The sequence below is a fragment of the Leopardus geoffroyi genome, chromosome A2, assembly GCF_018350155.1.
Source record: "Leopardus geoffroyi isolate Oge1 chromosome A2, O.geoffroyi_Oge1_pat1.0, whole genome shotgun sequence".
Taxonomy (NCBI): Eukaryota; Metazoa; Chordata; class Mammalia; order Carnivora; family Felidae; genus Leopardus; species Leopardus geoffroyi.
The window spans coordinates 96,150,927-96,177,076 of record NC_059331.1 but is presented as its reverse complement, the minus strand read 5'-3'; the positions used below and the strand labels follow the sequence as shown (position 1 = coordinate 96,177,076).

Below are 26,150 nucleotides of genomic sequence, written 5' to 3'. Positions count from 1 at the left end.
AACTGCCACTCCCCTAACTGTCACTCAGAAGTTCCCTTCTCAGCCTCAGGGTCTGCCTGTCCTTTGGATGACCTCTGGTTTAGGAGACAAGAAACCTTTCTGAGGACCAGGTGAAACCTTTCTGAGGACCAGGTGAATGCCTTGTTCTAAGATTAAGGCACGGCTGACTGTAGTTTCAGGAGAAGAGCTCAGCTGCCTTAGATCTTTGTTAGTTTGTTTTTGTTTTCAAGTGCTTTGAAACTCTTGTTGCCTCCCCAGCTTCTTATTTGCAGGACTGCTGGGGAGGAAACCAGCTCGGGTATCGAAGCAGCTTTCAGTGCTCGTGGGAGGACCGTTTTCCTCAGAGGAGCTCCAGACTTTATCAACACAGAGAAGTCTTTCTTTTTCTCTTCAAAATGTAAATATCTTTTTATTATATAAATAATAAATGCTCATTATAAAAATTCGTACAACTCAGAGTGTATTCCCCAACTCTGCTCTGTTAGAGATAAACATACTAACAGTTTGTAGTATATGTTTTCAGTCTCTGGAAATTGTGCGTGTGGTGTATATAATTCAAAAGTGTATCGTAGTGAACTTATGGCATGAATCCATATATATCTACCTTTTCTTTGCCAAAATCAATCTAACCATTTCCTTAATGGCTGATATTTAGTCTGTTTTAAAATTTGGGGCAGTAACAGTGAATAAGGTAATGAGCTCCCTTATACCTGTATCATTGCCTGTTCAGATATTTTTACTGGATAACCTCCTGGAAATGTAATTGTTGGGCATTTTGAATCTGATGCTGCCAAATTACTACAAGAAAAAGCTTCACATAGCTGCCAACTCCCTGAGGTTATCTCAGGGCTGACTTCGCCACTGGGCACAATAGGCATGTTGCCTAGGGCCCACTGTCCTTTTAGGGGTCATGAAAAAATTTTAATTTCTTTTAAAATCAGGAAAAAAAATGAATAGAATACAATTAATCCAGCCTGGATTGTACTTTTTTTACACTAGTGCAGTCATAAAATGTATATTTTAATATCTTTTGTGTGGAGGGGGATCCCCAAAGGCAAATGCACGTAGGACCCCCACAAGTCGTACTGTGGCCCTAGGTTATCCATTTTTTTCTATACCCTCGTGACTCTGAGATTTATCTTTTTAGTTTTCACTAGTCTTTTATGCAAAAAACAAAAACCACAATTGTTTTTACTTGAAGACTGTTCACAGTTGTTTTTACTTGCACTTCTTTGGATATTTGTGAGGGATTATCTCCTAAGTTCACTGACCATGTAACTTTCCTTTATGAATTTCCTATTTATATTCTTTTCTCATCTTTCTGTTGAATTGCTCATCTTTTCCTTGTTAGAAACTTCTTTTCACAGTAAACATTGCAAGCTTTATTTTCACAATTTTGCATTGCAGACTTATTGGTATCTTTTTATAATGATATTTTAAGTGTTTTTGTACCCCAGATTTAGCAAGCCTTTCTTTTATGGTATCATTCTTCCAAAGGCCTACGAAGATTTTTTTTGATATTTTCTTATAGAATATCTATGGCTATTAGATATTCTATATTTTATGAGAGATTATAATATCTTTAATTCATCTGGAATACATTTTTGTAAAAGATGTGAAATGGTTCTTAACTTTGTTTTCCATGCATAGCTAATTGTTCCAACACCATGGGACAATAATTTCAAACTCCACCTTCATCAGATTTTTTTTTTAATTTTTTTTTAATGTTTATTTATTTTTGAGACAGAGAGAGACAGAGCATGAACGGGGGAGGGGCAGAGAGAGAGGGAGACACAGAATCTGAAGCAGGCTCCAGGCTCTGAGCTGTCAGCCCAGAGCCCGACGCGGGGCTCGAACTCACGGACCGCGAGATCCTGACCTGAGCCGAAGTCGGACGCTTAACCGACTGAGCCACCCAGGTGCCCCAAGATTTTAAATTCTCATATATACATGGGTCTATTTCTTACATGTCTTCCATTCCATCAATCCATTTATCTATTGACGTGCTAGCACCACACTTTTAATTCTATAGCTTCATGATATTTTGGTGTTTGATAAGGTAAATTGCTACTCCCCACCTCCCCATAATCCTTCTCTTTCAATTTTTTTTGATTATTCTCATATATTTACTCTTTCTGATGAACTCTAGAGTTAACGTTTTCAAGTACTAAAAAAAAAAATCCCAATGAATTTTGTAAAATTTAGAGATTAATTTGAAGAGAAGGACATCTTTATAAAATAGAATCTGTCTCTCCAAGAGTGTGGTGTTCTGTTCAGACCTTCTGTTTATGCCATTCCCAGTTGGTCTATGGTTTGCCCAATCCCTGGCCCTCTCAACAATCTCCTCAGACTTTGTGGGGCAGAAGGCCAGCAGCAGGGGCTTGTCTGAGTCTTCATGTCCTCCTGAGGTTAATGGTGGGGGGCCTTTATTTGCCACTTTTGGTTCATTTAGTACTGGTTTTCTAAGAACTGTGTTCTGCTCTAAAGCACTGTGGCAGAGCCACCGTAATCTCTTATCTGGATTTCTGGTCTCTTTGCTTCTGTTTTTGCTTATTCTGGCTCTTTCTCCACACTGTGCCTAGTGCAACCTTTCTAGTCAGATCCCCATGGTGCCCTGCTAGAGAAGCTTCAGTAATTCCTCATTGTATTAGTTGTCTATGGCTGCTGTAACAAATTACTATAAACATGATGCCTTAAAACAATACATATTTTCATCTTACAGTCCTGCAAATCAGAAGTCCAAAATCAGTCTCATTGGGCTAAAACAAAAGTGTCAGCATTCCTTTCTGGAGATGCTAGAGGAGAATAAATGTATTCCTTATCTTTTCCAACTTCCAGAGACCTCCTGCATTCCTTGGCTCTTGGCCACTCCCTCCATCTTCCAAGACAGCAGCTCTATTACTCTGACCTCTGCTCCTGTGGTCACATCTCCTTCTGTGACTCTGATCTCCAGCCTCCCTCTTATAGGTATAATCCTAAGGATGCTTATGATTCAGCTGGGTCCTCCAGATAACCCTGGATCACATCCCTACATCAGAATCCTTAACTTACATCTGCAATGTTCTTTTTGCTATGGGAGGTAGCATTTGCCAGTTCCAGAGATTAGGATGTGCACCTCTTTGGGGGTGGGGGCATTTATTCTGCCTACCACAGTCATTACCTTCAGGATGAATTTGGCTTGCCAGCCCCTCATTGACCTGCCCTAACTAGTCCTCTGTCTAACCTCATTCTGCTCTGGAACCTGACCTCTCTGCTGCTTCCTGTTCTGGTCCAGGCTGATTCCCCTGCCTTTCCCCACCTCTTACTCCTACTCATCTTCCAACTTTGGCTTAAACTTCACTTTCTCTGGAAGCTTTTGACAACCTCTTCTAATTCCTGCATATTCCTCCAGATTTCATTAGGGGTTCTCATATCATCCATTGTTCCCGACCCTGCTTATTTTGCCTTTTATATATGTGTTTTTTAATATGAAGTTTATTGTCAAATTTTGCCTTTTATATTGTTTGGTTATCTTCTCTTCCAAAATATAAGCACTTTGAGGGCAGAGGTGATGAGGACAGCTGCACACTTGGCACATAAGAGGGAGATTATTAAGTCTTTGCTGAATGAATTTATAAACATTAATTTTATAATAGAATGCAAGTTATTTTACTCTATAGACCTCATCTTAAAAGTATTCATCATTCATCCAATAAATATTTGTTAAGTACTGACTTGGTAAGTACTGAGCTAAGGCAGTTAAAATTAAGAAAAAAAATTCCTTGAATGGTATGAGGATGCTAAGGTTGTAGTGGGTTCATGAGCCCAAGGACTTAAATAATGATTTTCGTCCTTCAGGAAAATGGACTTGGAGGTCAGTGAACCAATAGACTTTAGTTCTGGAGATCATCAGCGTCTGGTTCGGAAAGCAGTAGATAGAAACGTCCAGACCAAGTCTAGTGCCTCCACAAGTTCACCTTCATCTGAGCCACAAAGAAATCATGGAGAACCACATGCAAAGACTAGAGAGCCCATGGATAGCTATGTGGTACAGATTTCAGAGGATACCACCCCAGAGTTCAGCAATAGTTTAAGCCATCCGTTCTCAGATTCATCAATCCGCAGAGGTAAGAATAAAGAAATGAACTTTTTGGAACAGAAAAGCAAGTGTTCTCTTAAAATGTTTCCAGAGTGGACTGTTAGAAGACTTAACTTTGCCTTTACTGTTTCCAAGTCATACTTTACCATGAAGCATGATGTAGGGCCATGATGTAGATGGCCCCAGAGTGGTCCAAAGCATTCAGAAGTTCATCACAAACATATTATGGGGAATAACTTGTGGTTCCCTTAGGATATATGAATTACTCATTGATTGTGGAATGTTGTTACCTACATACAACGTGATGCCATGATCCTGTATTAAGTTTTAAAGCATACTAATTCAGTGCCCTAGACATTAATTTTGTATAGGAAATACATTCAGCTGTGAGCAACAGGAACCTAAAACACTATGGCTTAAATAAATATTTCTTTTCTCTTTCATGAAATGGGAAATTTGAAGGTAGGCAGTTCAAGGCAAATGCTGCAGGTCCCCAATGATCACTTTGTCACACTTAGACCTTCTTAGGGCCTAGACAACTTAAAGGTGGACTGTGAACTTTGAATCCCATTGCCGACTCCCTGTGACCCTCACCCCCCATCTTGTGGCTGGAAAGATGCCTTTTGGAGCTCTGGCCTTCCAGATAGGGAAAGGCAAGGGCAAAGAAAGGCCATGGCTGGTCTGCTGCCTTGACAACCGCAAGAGGTGCCATTCATGGGTCTCAGATGTCCTGAGAGTCAGCCAAATCTGACCTCTATTGAGAGGTTTCCCAGAAACCACACCCACGAATTTCCAATCTCCTGTCATTGACCCTACCAGGATCATATGGCCACCTCCACGTGTAGTTCTTCAGTTGGGCCCATTGCCATCTTTAACAAGATTTGGGGTGGATAGTGATGGAGCCAGGGAGAATGGATGTCACTAAGCAACTAGTCACCTCTGCCACGGGTACCAATCTTTCATCACCAGGTGTGCAAGAGGAATATTTTTGCATTTGGTCCTTATAACAACCCTGTGAATGAAGTCATTGTAGTGTTATTTAACAGATGAGGGAATCGGGTTTAAGGGGTTATATTGAAAACATATGTAAAGCCTCCTCACCACTGTTAGAGTTAGTTATTTGCTTCTCCTGGAGGGCAGAGGCTGGGGCCTTTCCCCCTTAAAAAAAAATTATATGGTATATTGACAGCACTATGGAAACAAAGGAAAAATATAGCAGGGTAATGGATTAAAGGTTATGGTAGGGGTGCCTGGGAGGCTCAGTAGGTTGAGCGTCCGATTTTGGTTCAGGCCATTATCTCATGGTTCGTGGGTCAAGCCCCGCTTAGGGCTCTGTGCTGACAGCTCGGAGACTGAAGCCTGCTTCAGATTCTGTGTCTCACTCTCTGTCTGCCCCTTCCCTGCTCATGCTCTGTGTCTCTCACTCTCAAAAATAAATAAACATTAAAAAAAAAGTTATGGGTCTGGGGGGCTATAATTTTTTAAAGCAGCTTTATACAATTTATATATCATAAATTCACTCCTTTTAAGTGTACAATTCAATGATTTTTAGCATATTTACAGTTGTGCAACCACAAAAAGAAACCCATATCCATTAGCAGTCAGTCACCTCTCATCCCATCCTCCCCCTGGCCTCTGACAAACCACTAACCTACTTTCTGTCTCTATGAATTTTTGTATTCTGGATATTTCATATAAATGGGATCCTACAGTATGTGATCTTCTGTGATTGCCTTGTGCTTAGCATAATGTGTTCAGGGTTCACCCATGTTGTAGTCATGTCAGTACTTCCTTCTCTATGATCATATAGTAGTCTATGGCTTGGATAGAACACATTGTGGTTATTTTGTAGTAGGATTCTCACACAGAGAGTCCTGACCCTGAGGCTTTTCTTTCTAGGAAGCAACTTTATTCCTGCCAGCACTACTCAGTTGTGTTCTAACCCGAAGAAATGAGCCCTGAACGCCACGTGGAGTAGTTTTTTTTATGTATTTTTCACTTCTTTGTCTCCCATATATGGTAAAACACAAACATGTAGTCTGATTAAGTGGTCTCATGTTACAAGGTCCTGAGGGATGTTGTCAGGTGAGCGAAGAGCAAGGTTGCCTTGAGGTTTTTATTTTTTTCTTTCCTTAGGGAGGGAACCCTACCACACTCCCCCCTTTGATGCTCAGACCCCTCTATTTAGGGTCAAAGAGCATCATCTTGGTTTAGAGGTTTATATAGGCTGTCCTTCCACATATCTAGTATATAGTCCACCTGGGGCCCACCACTTGATAGCTGCGTTGATGTTGTCCCAGGCCTCTCAGAGATGAGAGAAGTTAGACAAGGAGTGGGGATCTGGCTCAAGGTGATCTGGGTCCCCCACCATTGGGTTTTTCAGGCAGTTGAGTTAGAAAATGTTTGCCCTAGGCGTGTTAAGTTTTTAACAGAGATGACGAAGAGCTTTTTTCACACTAAGCAAGACCGTTTTTTTTTTTTTCAATAATCGAGCTTTTGAGAAGCCAAACCCTTTTAGTAGGACTGGGGTATTTTGTTTTACTATAAGTTTGTGGGGATCTAACTTTTTTAGTCTTTTATGGCCTTTGTTTCGCCATGTTGGTACCAACGAAGTATCCTATCCACAAAAGGAAGGTGAGTGTTAACAGAAACACATTTATCACATTTATCACATTTATCACATTACTTATCACATTTTTAGCTGGCCAGAGCGGCCTTAGCCCATCCTATAGCAAAGAGTAGAGCAAGAATCATAATAATAGTGAGAAGCAAGGTGTGACAGTGCATCACAGTAAGGAAACATATAGAAAATAAGGACAGTCTTTTGTTTCACTGGACTGTTGATTCCTCAGGCTTTTGCCCTGGGTAGATTAGTCAGCTTCTGGAGTGACTAAAGCGGGGCTGCAGTCTCCTGGAGCCTTTGGAGTTGCAGACCACTTCCTCCATATGGTGAGCTTGCACAGCATTGATAGATCAGGAATGCACTCCCAGTTTCAAGATTCCAGCTTCACTCTGCTGTAGTGAATCCAGGGACCCACTTCAGCGATCTGTACTGCAGTAGGGGTGAACAAAATGACAGTGAATGTGCCCCTCCAGAGGCAGAAGAGACAGAAGAGACAGGTGCCAGCGGAAGGCAGAGAAGAGAATTCCCAGTTTTAAATCTTGGCAGCTCAGACAGAGGAGCTGACCCCAGGTTTCTTTTGTTTTGTTTGCCACCAGTGGAACGAGACAGTCCATGTCAGTCCTGAGAAGACAGGGAATTTCCCCGAAACAAAAGGAGTTTCGGCAGCTGCTTGGGAATATTCCCTCAAGTCCCCGTTCTGAGGTAGAATAACCAGAGACAGTTGGCTCGAACTATAGTCGTTGACCAAGGAAATGAAGGAGACACAAGTCCCCATACACAGTCACACGGCGACTCCAACCTGCTGCCCAGCACCAACACCTTAGTGTTGCAGCTTCGTTCCTCGTCCCTTGTGGAACTACTAGTGCACCTCTGGGAGGTGATCAGGCTCCCCTTCTGCCTCTTACGGGCAGGTCTGCCAAAACGAACCTGGGTTCTTAGAAGGCTGATGGGCATCCCTGAGCCGGTTCCTGGGCCTCTTGGGTTCCATGAGCACATACGGGGGTTATTGCCCCGGTGTGCCAGGAGGGCTGGTCTCCTGTGGATCAAGCGGCCTGCTGGCACCAGGTGAGGCTGCCTCTCCCGGCACCCCGAGGTTTGCAGCCCCAGTGGCAAAGGAGGTGGAAATGAACTGTCTGAATCCCGGACGAGCCCCACAGTAATGTAGCAGAATTCTCGCACAGAGAGTTGTAACACTGAGACTTTTCTTTCCAGGAAGCAACTTTATTCCTGCTGGCACTGCTCAGTTGGGTTCGTACCCAAAGAACTGAGCCCCGAACGCCACGTGGTGTAGTTTTCTATGTATTTTTTTACTTCCTCTCCCATATATGGTAACACACAAACATGTAGTCTGATTACGTGGTCTCATGTTACAAGGTCCTGAGGGATGTTGTCACCTATGCATATAGTCAGGTTGCCTTGAGGCTTTTTTTTTTCTTTCCTTAGGGAGGGGCCCCTACCACAATTTATCCTGCAGTTGATAGACATTTGGGTTGTTTCTACTTTTTGGTTATTATGAATAATGCTGTGGTCAATATTCATATTTGAGTTTTTGTGTAGAGATACATCTTCATTTCTCTTGGGTAGATACCTAGGACTTGCTGAGCTATGTGGTAACTCTGTTTAACATTAAGAGGAACTGCCAAACTTTTCCAAAGTGACTGCATCATTTACATTCCAACCAGCAATGTATGAGGGTTCCTATTTCTCCCAAGTCCTTGTCAATACTTATTGTCTATCTTTTTTAAAAAAAAAAAAAATTATTTTGAGAGAGAGAGAAATCACCAATGGGGGAGGGGCAAAGAGAGAGAGAATCCCAAGCAGGCTTCGTGCTGACAATGCAGAGCCCAACATGAGACTCGAACTCACAGACTGGACTGTGAGATCATGACCTGAGCCGAAATCAAGAGTTGGACACTCAACCAACTGAGCCACCCAGGCCCCCCTCCATCCATTTTAAACTAATAATTAGTTTTTGTGTGTGTATGACCTAAGGAAGGATCCAATTCACCCTTTTGTATGTATTCTCCCCCTCTCTTTGCCCCTCCCTCCCTTCCTCCCCCCCCCCCGCCCTCTCTCTGTCAAAAATAAAATAAACATTAAAAAAAGCATTCCCTCCCAGTCCCTGAGACATAGTAGAGGTGAAATAAATGTTGATTACATGAATGTTTTAATGTAGGCAGCCCAAAATCGGGCACATATGTTCTGGTATTTTTATTAACATAGCTCAGTCCCATTTCTTTGTTGTCACCCTTCCTGTGCATAGAAACCACACAGCAAAACGGCACAGTTGACAGTCCTTTAAGTCATCTTTAAGCAGCACTCTGTTTTTTTTCTCCTTTTAAAATTGAGAGAAAGCTACAAAACAGTTCATTGTCATCCCCAGCACCATATTCAGAGCACTTCAGAAAAACCTGTGCAGTAGGAAGTTAGCAAAAGGAGATGCCGACATGTTCTGTATTGTGCTTGGGAGTGCGGCTGGGAACCCTTTGGTCTTGTAATTCCTTGTTTTACCTGATGTCCGCTCGAGTAGAAGGGAAGGGAGTTGCTGAAGGCAGGAAGGCTGGCAAGAAAAGTGGTGGGAAATCTGCAAACTTCAGGCGAGCCCAAGGCCATCTCCAAGGGCTAACCACCCTCGCTACCCTCAGCTTTGAGGCCTCTCAGTGCTCCATTCTGCATGCATGCGGGAGCTGGATCCCTAGTAATGGCCTGCAGTATTCAGAGACTTTCAGGTCACTTGTGGTCCTAAGGAGGACAGGGTGTGAATCATAAGGAATTAAGTTCCTGGGTTTGTCTTTTAGGTTTTTTGGGACTTCTGTGGATAAATCCTCAGATGGCCAATAAAACACCTCTAACCATCCAAATGGAATATTTCCCACAAGTTCTGTAGAGCTGTATTTTTGTGGTTATTCCATTTGCTGACTCTAAACTACTACTCCTTTTCCCATCCTCAAAAAAAAAAAAAAAAAAATCAGAGGAAATATTTTGTTAAGTATCAAAAATAGGTAATTACATTTCTATTAAAATTTTTTTTAATGTTTATTTTTGAGAGAGAGAGAGAGAGAGAGTGTGTGTGTGTGTGTGTGTGTGAGAGAGAGAGAGAGAGACAGAGAGAGAGAGAAGGGGAAGGGCAGAGAGAGAGGGAGACACAGAATCTGAAGCAGTCTCCAGGCTCTGAGCTGTCACAGAGCCTGATTCAAGACTCGAACTCACAAATCGTGAGATCATGACCTGAGCCGAAGTGGCCACTTAACCGACTGAGCCACGCAGACGCCCCTATATTTCTTTTTTTACTTTTGAACATTGTATCATAAACATAATGTTTCTGTCTCTTCAGCTTTCATTATAAAAGTGTTCCTGATCCTGTCGGCTCAGTTGGCGGTCACTGGGGCGATTATCAGCGTGTTTATTTTCTGGTAAGTCTTTGTTACTGATGTAAATGAAATATTAAGTTGTTCACATTAATTCTTATCGAATCAACTCAATTTTGTTCATTAAAAATTATCTATTTTTTCTTAATCATTCATAGGATATAATATCTCTATAGCTTTGTTGTTTCTGAGGCAACTCTTAGACCAAGGTGTTGGTAGATTTCCACACTTTTACTTCAACTTCCTAAGCCAAGATCTTTTTGTCTTAGTCTTTTTGGGGTGCTATTTCATTTTCTATTTTCCCTGGCTATTTCCACAGATGAAAGTGGATAAAGGAAAAAAGGTGAGATTATGGAGGCCTTGGAGACTTGGAATGTTGAAATTATTTCAGGGACTATGACCCATCACTGCTTAAACCTATCCTGTGAAAATCTCTATTTACAAAACAAATATATGAGAAATTGATTTTCTTTGCTTTGTACACTTAGCAGTATTTTTTAAAAATAAAAATGTCACCAGGACATTTGCATTCATACAAATTTAACTTACAACTTATTATGACTATCTTTTTATAAATATATTTTAAGAAGCAAGGTATGGTTATATGTTTCACCATTTAACTCCTCATTTATCATTGCCAATGATTAAGGGTTTACCCCTTTCCCATGAGATTGTTTTACTTCTACTGAAATATTACATTAGTTAGAAAAATAAACAATTTATCATTTAAAACTATATTAATTATTTTTTAACCAGGAAGGGTTTAAAAGCTTGGGTGCTCATGAATGCCTGGTTCACCTATGCAATCTTGTAAGTATTCTTGGATTTAATAAAATGTGGTTTTTTTCTATTAGCTATTGACTGAGGTTCTTTATTAAAAATTAGGTGAAGGTATAACATTCTTGAAATGATAAAATCATAGAGATGGAAAACAAGCAACTTAGTGGTTCTAAGGAGCTAGGGTGTGTGTGTGTGTGTGTGTTGTGTACCATAAAGAGATGGCATGAAGGAGATCTTTGTAGAGGTTTTAATGATGGGATAGTTTCAAATCTTGATTGTGGTGCTGGTTACACATGTCTACTCATAGATTTGTGTCCAAGTTCTATGACATAGCATTATATATACCTTGTACCAATGTCAAATCACTGGCTTTGGTATTATACTATATTTATGTAAGATGTAACCTTTGAGGGAAACTGAGTAAAGGATGCATGGGACCTCTGTCTCTTGGCAACTTTTTGTGAATCTATAATTATTTCAAAATAAAATTTTTTGAAATTCTATGGATGAAAATGAGAAAAGTTAGTTTTAAAAGCTAAAAAAAGAAGGTAATAATCTGCATGCAGTTTTGTTTATAATAGTGATTATCAGATAATAATGTATATTTCTGTCTCTATTCATCTACCTGTATCATTTGATAAAATCACTGGAAACAAATAACACATGGCTTTCAATTACCCTCAGGCCAGCATTTTTTGGTGTACTTATTGTATTTGCTTGTTGTGGGAATCTCCAGCGTCAGGTGCCTGTGAATTACATTCTCCTGGGAGTATTTGTAAGTAAACTTTGTTAGCATGTGTTGTTAGCTCACCTGTGAAATATATTTTTGACACATTACTAATTCTGCCTCTACCGTGGAAAATCTTCTTGTGGAATAATAGAGATAGAAATTATTTGTGAGATGTCCTCTGGGCTCAATCCTGGCTGTAACAAAGTCATAAACTTGTTTATGAGATCATATCCATGCCCTTTTACTAAAGCTAGAGAATCTGGGGACACTGAGCAAGTCCTTATTGCCAGCCACCTGGCCTCTGGGAGGCCACGTGGGGAACCTGCTCAGAATCCAGGCTCCATTTCAGGAACAGTTACCTTGACTGTTACTGGCCCTCTTCTGGGCACAACAAACACATTCTGTTATGGAGAGTGGATTCCACATTTAGTTCACAAACTCATGTGTTTGAAGTATACTTTATTTTTGTAAGAGTTCTCTTATTTCTATTTCGAGTCTCACTGGGTGCATAAACCCAGGTCAGCACAGGTTCCCTTAGTTCCCCACCTTGCACCTCTGGCTTTTCCAGAGAGTTGGGGGTGAGGCTGGGGCTTCTGGTCCTGGGCTCTCCTCATTTCAGCACGGTCTGGTTCCTGTTTCACCAGCGCCTCCTGTGGGGCTTCCACTCACAAGGTCTCACCACATAGGTCCTTTCTTTGTGGATCAGTGCTGCTCTCTCTGGGCCACAGAAAATGTGTGGCTCCTTTTCTTGTAGACAGTTCCTTTCTGTGCTGCCCACAAGGATTCCAGGAACTCAGCACCCTTCCATTGTGAAGATTTATGTACCAGTTGATTTATTCCTCATCTGGTTCCACATGAGATTTGAGGTAGCTTATAAAAACACCCACAATATAAGAGGATAAGATAAACTGGTAGGGAAATCTGATGAAAGGAAAAATAAGGGTAGGAAAATAAAGTCAGTGGTTAGATTAGTGTACAAAATGCGTATGCTCCCTGAATAGCCAAAGCAATCTTGAGAAAGAAGAACAAAACTGGAGGTATCACCATTCCAGATTTCAAGATAATTCTAGGTTTCAAGATACACTACAAAGCTATAGGAATCAAAACAGTGTGGTAGTGGCTCAAAACAGACACATAGATCCATGGAATAGAATAAATAAACCCACAATTATATGGTCAATTAATCTATAAAGGAGACGAGAATATACAATGGACAAAAGACAGTCTCTTCAACAAATGATGTTGGGAAAACTGGACAGCCATATGGAAGAAAGAATGACACTGGACTGCTTTCTTATACCATAAACAAAAATGAAATAAAAATGGATTAAATACCTAAGTGTAAGACCTGAAACTATAAAACTCTTAAAAGAAAACATAGGCAGTAAACTCTTGTGACATTGGCCTTAGCAATATTTTTTTGGATCAGTCTCCTCAGGCAAGGGAAACAAACAAAAAAAAAAAATTGGGACTACATCAGATTAAAAACTCTTGCACAGTGAAGGAAACCATCGTCAACAAAACAAAGAGGCCACCTACTGAATGGGAGAAGATATTTGCAAATGATTTATCTTAGAAGAAGCTAATATAGATCTATATCTTATCTATATAGCTATATAGATAGATACTCATACAAATGAAATCTAAAAAAATCTACCAAAAAATCATACCAAAAAAATGTAATTAAAAATGCACAGAGAATCTGAATAGACATTTTTTCCAGAGAAGACCTATGGATGGCCAACAGATGAATAGATGCTTAACGTCACTAGTTACGGAAATGCATTGAGATGTCACTTCACATGAGTCAGAATGGCTAGTATCGAAAAGACAAGAAATAAGTGGTGGCAAAAACGGAGCCCTCTTGGCCTGTTGATGGGAATATAAATTGGTACAGTCACTGTGGAAAACAGTATGGAGTTTCTCCAAAAATTTAAAATTAGAAATACCATATGATCCACTAATTCCACTTCTGGGTATCTTCCCAAAGAATGAAAACACTAATTGAAAAAGATATATGTACCCTATGTTTATTGCAGCACTATTTACAATAGCCAAGATATGGGGGCCCCTGGGTGGCTCAGTCGGTTGAGTGTGTCTAACTCTTGATTTAGGCTCAGGTCATGAGCCCAGGGTCGTGGGATCAAGCCCCCCATTGGGCTCCGCGCTGAGTATGGAGTCTGCTTAAGATCCTCTTTGTCTCCCTGTGCCCCTCTTCCCACCTCAAGTGCAATCTCTCACTCTCTCTCTAAAATAAGAACAACAACAAAACAATAGCCAAGATATGGAAGCAACCTAAGTGCTCACTGATAGATGAGTGGATAAAGAAGATGAGGACATATGTACAATGGAATGTTATTCAGCCATAGAAAGAATTAAATCTTGCCATCTGTGATAACATGGATGGACCTTGAGGGTAAGTGCCAAGTGAAATAAGTTAGAGAAAGACGAATATCATACGATTTCCCTTATATGTGGAACCCAAAACAAAACACAACAAAACAAATGAATAAGCAAACAAAACAGAACCAGATTCACAAAGACAGAGAAAAAGCTGGTGGTTGTGAGTGGGAATGGGGTGGATAGGCAAAATAGGTGAAGGATTTTAAGAGTTACAAACTTCCAGTTATAAATGAATCAGAGGGATGGAAAGTTCCAGGGGAATATAGTCAATAATATTGTATGATGGCAGTTGATACTGTATTTATTATGGTAAGCATTTTGCAACATATATAATTGTCAAATCACTGTGCTATATACCTGAAACTAACACAGTATTGTATATCAACTGTACTTCAATGAACAAATTTTAAAATGCATAATCCTGTGCACTTGAGTGTGATGAGGCTAGATTTGGGCCTGTGCCTTCGGGTGGTCAAAGAGAGTAAGGACACATGACCAGTGGTGACATTCTCAGCATGCAGATAGCTCGGTGTCTAGTGTGATTTATATGTTGGGAAGCACATCTTCCTCTGGAGACTAGCTCTCTGATGCCCGCATCTGGGCATTCCTTGGCTGCCAGTGCATTGAAAGGCCTTTCTTACCTGGCGTGGATACCTTGCTCATCACTCGGGGGAGCAGATGGGGTTTCCTAGTTCCTGGACAGACTACACTCAGGAAGAAGTGCAGGTTAAAAGCCAGGCATAGAAAGATAGCTATACTAGAGCCTAGTCCTAGAGCAGAGGTGATAGGATGGGGAGAGGAGGTACTTTTCTAAAAATACTTGAATTTTTTATTTAAAAAATTTCCATGTTTTTAATGCTTATCACAAGAAGAGATCAAAGCTCTCATCTCTGAGGTTTTGTTGTTTATCCCGACGCAGGGAACAGCTTAAGAGAAGAAATATACAGGGACAAAGAATTAGATGCATTTTGTAGACTTTATGTTTTGGCTAAGTATTAGGAAATATATGGAGAAACCATTTCAGAAAAGGAGTTGAGGGGAAAAAAGCACACATACCGAAGATAGCTTTTGTCCCATAGAATTTTGAGCCTGTGTTCTGCGCTCTTGAAGCCATCAGGCAGGTTTGACTTCTAAGGCCTCTTGTTCTCCTCTTTGGAAAACTGAAGGGTGGTTTCCAGCTTTAAATCATTCTCTCTCCCTCTACTTCTGAGCCCTATCTTCCTCTCACTGTCCTCTCCCCCACCCCCCCCCCCCCACACACACACTTATGTGCTGCTAAAGATGGAAAAACATGAAGCATTTGAGCAAGTAGAAGAAGAAAATCTTAAGAGGAAGTTTGGAAGCAAGCACATTATTAAAATATCATGTGGGGGCACCTGGGTGGCTCAGTCAGTTGGGCATCAGACTGGATTTCAGCTCAGGTCATGATCTCACAGTTTGTGGGTTTGAGCCCTGTATCGGGTTCTGAGCTGACAGCACGGAACCTGCTTGGGATTTTCTCTCTCCCTCTTTCTCTGTTCCTCCCTCACTTTCTCTCTCTCTCTCTCAAATAAACAAACTTAAAAAAAAAAAAAAAACATGTGTAGGGGCACCTAGGGGGTGGCTCAGTCAGATAAGCTTCTAAATTTGGCTCAGGTCATGATCTCATGATCCATGAGTTCAAGCCCCATGTCAGGCTCGTACTTACAATTCAGTCTCTGTCTCTCTCTCCCCCTCCCCCCAGAGAGTCACACTCTGTCTCTCTATCGGACATAAATAAACATTAAATTAAAAAAACAATCATGTATACATTGGAACAGATACACTCTTTTTAACCTGTGGTGGAAATAAGGACAGCTTTGGTAGATTTAACAAAGAAGAGAATCAGGCAACTACTCACTGAGTCTGGGAAACGCAAAGATGCAATCCAGGACTCTCAGGATTCCAGTTCTTCTCGTCTCTTATCCTATATGATGTTGGCCAGCTGGAGAAGTTCAAAGCCACTCTAGCAGTCCTTGCACCATGGTTAAAATGTGTCTTCATTTGTACTCCTGGAGACCAGAGCATTCTTTCCTGGCTCTTGCCATGGACCAGAGGGTTAGCTGAGTTTCTGGATTTGCCTCTGGTGGAGCTCCCTACCAGCTGGAGAATGTCCTCAGGCCCTTCAGCCACTGTTCACTGTTGCCTCACCCCACCTGCCCACTGTTCTGGAGCCTGACCACAAACCCGGCTACAACCTCGTTGCCTGTTTTTGGTCTCTGGCTTGACCACCTGCTGGCTCTCAGCACCTGCCCCTCTCTCACGTGGCCCCAGCAGACCATGGAAACCCTCCGGCCTGATGCAACCTCAATGCAGCCCTCTTCCCAGCCCTGGATGGGCACCTACAGGTGCAGCCCCATCCTCCGTAGAGATCTGTCCTGGAGCCCCATCCCCAGTCCTGAAAAGGTCTCAATCCTCCTCCCTCATCTGAGGTTTGAAGTTTTCAACTCTCACCCAAGCCCTGTAGGAAAGGTCAGCACTTGAAACTGTTGGTGAAGCATTAGTAGAAACAGAATGTCCTGCTTTGATAAATTGTTAAGATGTGTCTGTGTGGGTGGGCCCATTTGATCTGGTCTTACAGATAAACCTTTTATTATGGTTTCCATATTCCTAACTAACACATATGTAATGCAATCAATATGCTGAAAGTTACTCCTGCATTCTAAGGAATTTTTACTAGTAGAAGAATCTTGTCAGGCTCGGGGGAATGTTAGGTAAATGTTTAGTTCTACTATTTTTGTCCCATAATTAACCTTCCCGTAGCTCTGGGCACCGGGGTTGTGCATATTCCCACTCGCTCCCTAGACCCCGCCAACACACACACTCTTTAAATCATCTCTGGATTCTGGGCCTATGGGACCAGGGTTCTGATTGTGAATTTTGTCTTTAGACAGTTCTTCAAGGTCTGCTGCTGGGAGCCGTTTCAGTGTAAGTCATTGATACATATTTCCTTTCTCGCGTGTGCTTTTCTTTGTATGTATGTGAACAATAATCACAGTCTCTGGTTTTAGTTTCTATAATGCAGAGGAAGTGCTGTGGGCAACAGCAGTGACTGCTCTGGTGACGTTATCGCTCACTTTATTTGCTCTTCAAACAAAAGTATGTATCACCGAAAAAGATTTCTGTCACAAGGGAATGTGTAGATGTGTTCCTTTGGCCCTTCCTGACCCATTCTTATCTCTCCTCCTTCCTGCTCACTGCTGTCCTGTGGGCCTCACCTCCGTAGCTTCTTCGCCTTCTGGCTTCTGACTTTCCTAGTAACCACGTTAAAAAAAAAAAAAAAAAAAAAAAAAAAAAGCAAAAAGAAACAGGTGAATTTAATTTTAATCATATATTTTATTTAACCCAGTGTATGCAAGGTATTAACATTTCAGTAAACAATATAACGCAAATATTGAGACATTTTACATTCTTTTTTGAGCTAAAATTCAAGTTCAGTGTGTATTTTATTATACTTACAGCATACTTTACTTCAGACTAGCCACACTTTGAATGCTTACCTAGCCACAAGTATGGAATGCATAGCTCTAGACAAGTATTTAAAAACAATTTTTGGGGGGCACCTGGGTGGCTCAGTCGGTTGAGCGTCCGACTTCAGTTCAGGTCATGATCTCAAGGTCTGTGAGTTCAAGCCCCGCGTCGGGCTCTGTGCTGACAGCTCGGAGCCTGGAGCCTGCTTCGGATTCTGTGTCTCCCTCTCTCTCTGACCCTCCCTCGTTCATTCTCTGTCTCTCTCTGTCTCAAAAATAAACATTAAAAAAAAATTTTTTTTAAACAATTTTTTGTAGAATGTTTATTTCTGAGAGAGAGAAAGCAGGGGAGTGGCAGAGTAAGAGGGAGTCACAGAATCCGAAGCAGGCTCCAGGCTCCAAGCTGTCAGCACAGAGCCCAACGCGGGGCTCGAACCCACAAACTGTGAGATCATGACCTGAGCCGAAGTCAGATGCTTAACTGACTGAGCCACCCAGGCGCCCCTCTAGACATACATGTTTTAAACAGCCATCAGAATTCTCTCCTATTCTCTGGAGGGTTTGTTAAAACACAGATTCTGGACACCCTGGAGTTGCTACTTCAGAAAGTCTGGGACACAGCCCAATAATTTGCATTTCCCAGATAGTGCTGGTTTGAGAACCACATGTGGAAACCTAGTGCTTCTAATTATTTTCTTGGTGTGCAAGAAGTAAGGAGTGAGGGGGGGACATACAGGAGTTAGGAAAAAGCTCTTACAAGAAAGTATCGTGGATTCAAGGGTCTTCTTTTGCTGTGTAATATCATTCTGTTCAGGTCAGAAGATGAATATTCCCCTTTGTTTAAAAAAATTCCTCAGCTTCCCCAGGCTGTTTTCATCCCTGATTTATGAAGGCAAAACCAAAAAGCATATTAGTAAATTTCAAAATTACAAAAGAATCAGCAATAATTTTTGAAAGATTAGTGTATATATTTTTATTAAAATATATGCATACAAACATGGAAAGGCGCCCAGTTCATTGCTGTATTTTATGCACATGCTTTCAGAAATATGACCATACTGTACATACAAATGTACATTCTATTCCTATAAATACAAAAATAGAATAGTATAATGAGCCCTCGTGTATCCACGGCTCTTGTTATTTCATCCATACTCCTACCTTCTTCTCCCTCATGAAGCAAATTCCAGTCAACACCACACTTTTTAATGTAGCGTTTTTCAGTGATAGGGGCAAAAATGGATGTCTGTGGTTCTCAGAATTGTCCAGGGTAGATTATTAGCAAATGGGCCAGTTTCTGTCTATGGGGCATAAGGTGCATCTCTAAACCTCCTAAAATTCCTTCCAGATGATAAGTGAGCTGTTTTTGTGTTATATTTCCTCAGTGGGATTTCACCATGCTAAATGGGATGCTGTTCGTTTTTCTCTTCGTACTGTTCATCTATGGAATTTTCTTCCTCTTCATACGCTCATATGTAAGTGGGATCTCGTTTGGGAACCTCAGAGAATTGTTAGAGGGCAAAGTGCTGGTTGTGTTGGCCTAGATCTTCTGTGAAGCAGACACTCGGTTGGGTGAACTGGGTGAGGACTTGAACGGGAGAAGTGTCTGTGAGAGAAAAGGGGCTGGGGAGCCTCTGAGGGCTGGAAGACGTGCCCCACCACAGTAGCACATCTGACACCAGGTGAAGGGGAGGGAAGGTGGGCAGTGGGAACATTCTAAACATGAAGTCGAGGAAGGTTCAGCAAGGCTGTAGGGGGAGTGAGGGGGGGAGGTTCCTTGAGCTAAAGTTGACTGTAGTCCTGTGTCTCCCAGGAAGTACTCTGCTGCTCCCCAGTGACTGACAAGTGACAGGCATGGCCCAGAAACTCACTGCAGTGGGCTGCACAGCACAGCGGCCGGGCACCTCCCAGTAGCTGGAGGTCTGTGAGGCCTGTCCTTGCGGCCGCCCAGCGTGGTGTGGTTGGGGTCCTGTTGGAAGTGTGGGGCATGAAAATGGAGCTACTTCTCTAGACTGTAGCTGTCTTTCCCTAAGAGGGTCTTGGGGTGAACCTACCCACAGGGCTGGTCAGACTTCTCCTATACCTGGGTGCTGCTTGTTTGAAGTAATGAAAGTGGAGTGATGGGCTTTTCAGACTTTCCTGATGGCAGCATAGAGTAATTCCAGCTTGCTTGCTTGCTTTCCTTCCTTCCTTTCTTCCTTATATATATTCACTGACTTCTTACCAGATATCAGATATAAGCCTGTGGTTTTCTCGTAGGCATTACATTTAATTCTCATGACCTTTATGAAAAGTACATGTGTCATCTATTGTTTAGCTAAAAACACATGCTCAGAGAAATTAAATAATTCACCCAGGTCTACACAAGGAGTAAGTGGTAGGGGTGGGATGAAAGCCAGATCTGCGGGACGCCAGTGCCATGCTCTTCCCAGCGCCCAATCTGTGGATGGAGGCTAGAGGGGGTGTGGGCCCGGCTTGTCATTGGCCCCTGTGGGGAGACCCTATGGGCAGCCAGCTCCACTGAGGATTGGCCTGGAGCCTGTGACCTTTTGACTAAAGCCCTAAGGCCAACTTGGCCCAACTGCTGAATCCAAGAGTTTTTTTGGCAACAAGTAGACTTGTTAAGTGATCTTCAGACATATAACTAAGAGTTAAGCCTGTTTAGCTTTATGAATGACTATGTAGACTTGTAGTTAGGGAGATTTTGTTTTATTTTATTTTTATTTATTTTTGTAGTATCTATATTTTAGAGGTAAACTCGAAGATATAACAAAGATGTGCCTTAAAAGGCCACACAGCTCTCCATTTATTATTATGGCTGGTAGCCATAATAATACAAATTGGTAGGAATAATATTGGTAGGAATAATACAAATATTTATTAGGTTGGTTCCATAGGTCTTTACAATACCATTTAGGTGCAGTTAAGAAACAGTGTGGGGCGCCTAGGTGGCTCAGTCGGTTAAGCGTCCGACTTCAGCTCAGGTCACGATCTCGTGGTCCGTGAGTTCGAGCCCCGCGTCGGGCTCTGGGCTGATGGCTCAGAGCCTGGAGCCTGCTTCCGATTCTGTGTCTCCCTCTCTCTCTGCCCCTCCCCCGTTCATGCTCTGTCTCTCTCTGTCTCAAAAATAAATAAACATTAAAAAAAAAAATTAAAAAAAAAAAAAAAAGAAACAGTGTTTCCTACTAGACAGACGAAACTTTGTTCCCCTGTAAACTTCCTTTCACAAATATTTACAATATTTAATCTTACACACATGTTTAAATGGAAGGGAAGACTTTTGACAGAGCCTTGTTGTAAGTATACAGGCTTGTTTGACTTTGGCAATTTTGAATTCTTCAGACTCCAGTAATCAGATATTTTCTTACTATTAGCTCATTCTGGAAATACTGTCCCTCCCACACTATGTCACTGACTCCTGGTTTATGTCATCGGCCAAGGATCTTCCCTGGTTAGCAGAATGCTCTATTTGTCTAGGATGAGCTTTCTTGTCCTGAAGAGTGAATGACATTATTTTTCTCAGATGTTATATACCACTTCTTTATCCTCTCCCTCTATAGAGCCAACCCCTTTGGCATTCACATCAGTCCCATATTCTGATCAGGGCTGTTTTGGTTGCAAGGAACAGACACTACCCAGACTAACTCGAGGCAAAGACCCAGGGAAGCTCATGGAACTCCTAGGTGGGAAGAAGCGGCAGGATTCACAGAAATGGAAATCCCACATTCCTCTCTTGGGCTGAGTTGATCAGCCTTCTCTGTATAGTAGTAGCCCCAACAGTAGCTGATGATGCAACAGCCTCTGGGAATTGATTTCTGACTGGCCTGGTGCATCTGTTTGATCTTACTTTCTGGTCAGTCAAGAGAGTCACTGCTGTTGGAGTAGACATCTTCCACCTCTTGTCAGTTAGCCCTAGCTAGGGTATATGAGGGTCACGATTTTCGCAGAGCCACCCATTCCAAGAGTGAGTATAGGGGCAGACGCCCTAGAAGGGCTATGCAATGGTGCATAAAGTGAACCATATCTAGTATGTTCTACTTGTCCTACCATGAGTGAGATGTTTAGCACTTATCTAGCAAAACTGATTCGGCAAGGGTAGTTTTCATGTGTTTGCTGAATGGAGTTGAGTAGATGCTGTCGACCACTATGTTCAAAAAGATGAAATTCCCCACAGATGTGACTTTCCTTAACACTGGGTCCTTATCTGACAGCAGTAAACTAAGTGAGCCCTTTCGTCATTCCAAACCTTTTTCTTAACATACAATTGTTTCTTCTCTTTGCAGTGGTTGCACCTATTGTATGCTGGACTTGGAACTGTACTCTTCTCACTTGTGAGTCTAATTTCTCCCTCTCTTTGACAAAGAATATGGTCTGTGCATTGACAAGTGCTAGGCCCAGAGTCAACTAGAGTCAGTATTTCATTTTCCCCTCCTATGACTCCCCCTCTTCCTTTCCCTCCTTCTCCTTCTTCTTTTTCTTTTTTTAAAAAATTTGTTAAATGTTTATTTTTGACAGAGAGAGAGAGACAGAGCATGAGTGTGGGAGGCGCAGAGAGAGGGAGACACAGAATCCAAAGCAGGCTCCAGGCTCCGGGCTCCAAGGTCTCAGCACAGAGCCTGATGCAGGGGTCAAACTCATGGACTGCAAGATCATGACCTGAGCCAAAGTCAGACACTCACCCGAGCCACCCAGGCGCCCCTATTTTTCTTTATAAAGACAATTTTTAGAGCACTTTTACATTCACAGCAAAAGGGAGAGGAAGGCACAGACATTTCCCACATATCCCTTGCCCCCACACACGCATGGCCTCCCCCCCCCCCACCCCCGATCAACATCACTCACTAGGGTGGTACCTTTGTTACATTGCCGGCTCCCAAGTTTTGGCAATTATGAATAAAGCTGCTGTAAACATCCCTGTGCAGGTTTTTCTGTGGACATAGTTTTCAACTTCAGTGGGTAGATAGCAAGGAGTGTGATTACTGGATTAGATGGTAAAAAGTATGTTTAGTTTTTAAGAAACTGCCAAACTGTCTTCAAAAGTAGTTGTACCATTTTGCATTCCCACAAGCAGTGAATAAGAATTTGTTACTTAACATCCTCAGCAGCATTTGATGTTGTAAGTGTTCCTGAATTTGGCCATTCTAATAGTGGTATCTTATTGTTGTTTCAATTTCCATTTCCCTTATGACATATGATGAGGAGTATCTATTAATGTGTTTATTTGCCATCCATGTATCTTCTTTGGTGAGGTATTGCCTATGTTTTTCAGCCCAGAGAACAAGTAATGATCTTTTTAAATCAGATTGTTTGCTTAATGTTGAGTTTTAAGTGTGTGTGTGTGTGTGTGTGTGTGTGTGTGTGTGTGTGTGTGTGTATTTGGGGCAACAGTCCTTTATCAGATATTTCTTTTGCAAATATTTTCTCCCATCTATGGCTTGTTTTCTCATTCTATTGACATTGTCTTTCACAGAGCATAAGTTTTTAATTTTAATGAACTTCAGCTTATGCATTCTTTCTTTCATGGATTATACCTTTGGGGTCATATCTAAAAAGTCACCACCATACCTTAGGTAAAAGATCCTCTGTTATCTTCTAAGAGCTTTATAGTTTTGTGTTTTACACTTAGGTCAATGATAAAACAAATTTTTGTGAAGGATGTAAGGTCTTTGTCTAAGTTTTTTGTTTTTTTTGTTTTTTTGTTTTTTGTGGGTTTTTTTTGCATATGGATGCCCAGTTTTTCCAGCACTATTTGTTGAAGAGATTATCTTTGCTCCATTGTATTGCCTTTGCTCCTTTGTCAAAGATCACTTGACTATATTTACATGAATCTATTTCTGGGCTCTCTAGTCTGTTCTATTGATCTATTTGTTTCTTCTTTCATCAATACCATACTGTCTTACTCCATAGTAAGTCTTGAAGTCAGACAGAATCAGTCCTCCAATGTTGTTTTTTTCCTTTAATGTTGTGTTGGCCATTCACACCTATCCCCCCCCCCACCTCTTTCTTTTTAGTGTAATCATACTATATAGAAGGTTCTACCTTTGCTTTTTCACTCAAAAATAATGGTATTCACATATTAGCAGTCATGGATTGAGCTTATTCTTTTTTTTTTAAGTTTATTTTTTTTTTTTTTGAGAGAGATTGCAGGAGGGGCAGAGAGAGAGAAGGAAAGAGAGAATCCCAAGCAGGCTCCATGCTGTCAGCACAGAGCCTGATGTGGGGCTCAAACTCACAAACCATGAGATCATAACCTGACTAAAACGAAGAGCTGGACACTTAACTGACTGAGCCACCCAGGCACCCCAAGTTCATTCTTTCTTAAAGGCGCATGGTATTCCATTTTATGCTTTTATCATGTCACATATTTTAGGTTTTCCTTTAATTATTTTTGGCATTTCCAAACATACCCAGAAGTACCAAGAATGGAGTAATAAACTCCACATACTATCACCGGCTTAAAAATATCCACATTTTGCTTTATCACGTTCCTTTTTATTAGAATTATGTCCTGTCTATTTTCAAATGTCAGAAAAATTTAGACCAGGAAGTTATGTATGTATAATTCAGTTTTCTTATTTCTTCTCCTAATACCGAAAGGAACTAACTTGTGCTCATTTTCCTTTACTCTTATGCTCTCAGCCTTTGCAATTGATGCCTGCTGTTATATTTCTTGTGTCCTGTTTCAGGCTTAGTTTGTTTCCATGCAAAAGTACATTGGTGTTTCTGTTCCCAGTTTGGAGGCAGAGCAAAAATTCTTGTAGCCTCAGACAGGTCTACCCAACACTAAACAGATAAAGCAAGAGGGACATTGACATTTTTTTCAGCGGGGTAGGGAGGGGATGCTTAACCACCAGAGTTGTAGGGAGTGAGGCAGGGTGTTACTCCCAAATGCCCCTGGGGATCTGAATCCCAACTGGGGCTTCCCTGTGGGCTGGCTGTGTCTTGGGTTGTATCCTGAACCCCATTCTCCCTGAGGGGGAAGGGGACAGGTGGATCCCACCTCATCTCACTCTCACTTTCCTGTCTGCCTTCAAAAACATAATTTCACCTGGAAGGTGTACTCCTAACCACCAAGGCATGTCTGTGAAACGATTAGAAGTTATTATCCCTCTTATGAGAAGAAATAAGGTAAATTCAGGAGTTCTTGGAGGGGATGAAGAGAGAAAAGCGCTTCTCTGTAGAAGTCAGGACCTCAGGGTTATAAATGAAGTCTGGAAGCCCAGCTGCTGTGCAGCCTGCTTTTTAGGGTGACCAACTGTCCTTGGTTTGCCTGGGACCGAGGGGTTTCTAAGGAAACCTCCTCTAATGTCCTCATGCTGCCCAGGGCTGCTCACCCAGCCACAAACACAAGGGTGAGCGAGTCTCTGGCTCTTTTCCTGCAGTTTTAGGGGCTCCTCATTTTATCTACTGCAGCTGAGCTACACTTTTTATTTGGGGGAAATATTTAACTATATACAAATCCCACCTTCCCCTCATTCTATGTTTTGGAAATACTAACATCATCATAAAGCCATTCCAATGGCAAGGTTTGAAAAATGCTCTCATCCGAAGCTCCAAGAATTTCAGCATTATTGCTGCATATCAATCTAAAGGTCAGGAACCATTTTTATTTTCATTCTTGGTTCACCAAGAACATGTGGGAAAATCACAAATACAGGGCAGTTTGTAGTTTATCTCTGTGTCCAATTGTCCCATCTCATTGGCTAAAGGAACAAAGTTTTCTGGATTTGGAAAGCAAAAAGAAGGCTCACAGACTTGATCCTGCTGGCCTCAGGAGGATGAAGCACTTGTAATAGAGTACAAACTCCGGGACATAGTGAATGGTTGAGGCTGTAAAAATAACCTAACTTAGCCATAAATCGACTTTATGCAGTATATTTTACTGATGCTAAAATATTTTCTCCAGGTAATTTAGGATACTTATTTGATAGAAATATACCATTTCTGTAGCTAATTCTTCCTTCTTTTCTTTAAGTACTTGGTGATGGATGTGCAGCTCATGGTGGGAGGGCGCCACCATCACTCTGACCTGCACCCCGAGGAGTATGTTTTTGCTGCCCTGAACATCTACTTGGACATAATCAACCTTTTCCTTTTTATTTTGGAACTGATTGGACTGGCACGGTAGTCATATGGCCAAACTGGTTCATGTTGAAAAAAGGGAAGGAGGGATGCTTCTGAAATGTTGCCAGGCTCAGACATGAGAAGGTTACCACTTCATAAACCTTTTGTTAACAAAAATATTTAAAGATACTTACTTTTTGTCAAATTAAATCAAGCATTCAGTAGATGGTAGTTGTAGCTGTGATATTTTTGGTTCTATTGTCACATTGCAAAACTATCTGGGGACATTTCTAATTTTTATAAATTCAAAAGATGAGTATCAAAATTACATGCTTACAAACATTTGCAAGATGCCCATTACAGTGTTGAAGTTTTCCAGGCAGTATTTCAAGCAGTAAACAACATCTCTCTACGTGAATAAATTTGATTACAGAAACCTATATGTACCCATTCTCTTCTCTTGGACATTCTGTGGACATTTTTGAATATTTTGGCATCTGACCTTTTTTTTTTTTTTTTTTTTTTGAGTAAGATAAACTAAAGAATTCTGCCTTTTCCCTGTATTCCAGAGTCAGACTGGAGAGAATAGTAGTATCTATCTAGTAGGGGTCAGAGG

The 26,150-nt window shown here is 41.5% G+C and overlaps 1 protein-coding gene and 1 long non-coding RNA gene across 6 annotated transcripts; one reads left to right on the top strand and one right to left on the bottom strand.

Moving 5' to 3' along the window:
* On the top strand, window positions 1-25,974 carry LOC123606417 (protein lifeguard 1-like). Of its 5 annotated transcripts, none has more exons than XM_045494758.1 (11): window positions 1-110; window positions 259-397; window positions 3,838-4,106; window positions 10,036-10,114; window positions 10,826-10,879; window positions 11,534-11,624; window positions 16,891-16,928; window positions 17,012-17,060; window positions 18,856-18,945; window positions 21,754-21,801; window positions 25,446-25,974. In XM_045494758.1, coding segments are annotated over exons 2-11 (873 nt in total). In that variant the 5' UTR covers window positions 1-110; window positions 259-395; the 3' UTR covers window positions 25,599-25,974. The 5 variants fall into 5 exon arrangements, with proteins under 5 accessions (XP_045350714.1, XP_045350710.1, XP_045350713.1 ...); XM_045494754.1 differs by having other exon boundaries at window positions 7-110; window positions 17,012-17,099; XM_045494757.1 differs by having other exon boundaries at window positions 13-110; window positions 273-397; window positions 17,012-17,099.
* On the bottom strand, window positions 17,062-18,617 carry LOC123606419. The gene is made up of 2 exons (XR_006716275.1): window positions 18,228-18,617; window positions 17,062-17,254 (listed from the first exon to the last, which is right to left on the bottom strand). It is a non-coding gene; the product is annotated as an uncharacterized LOC123606419 (long non-coding RNA).
* Window positions 25,975-26,150: the final 176 nt, after the last annotated feature.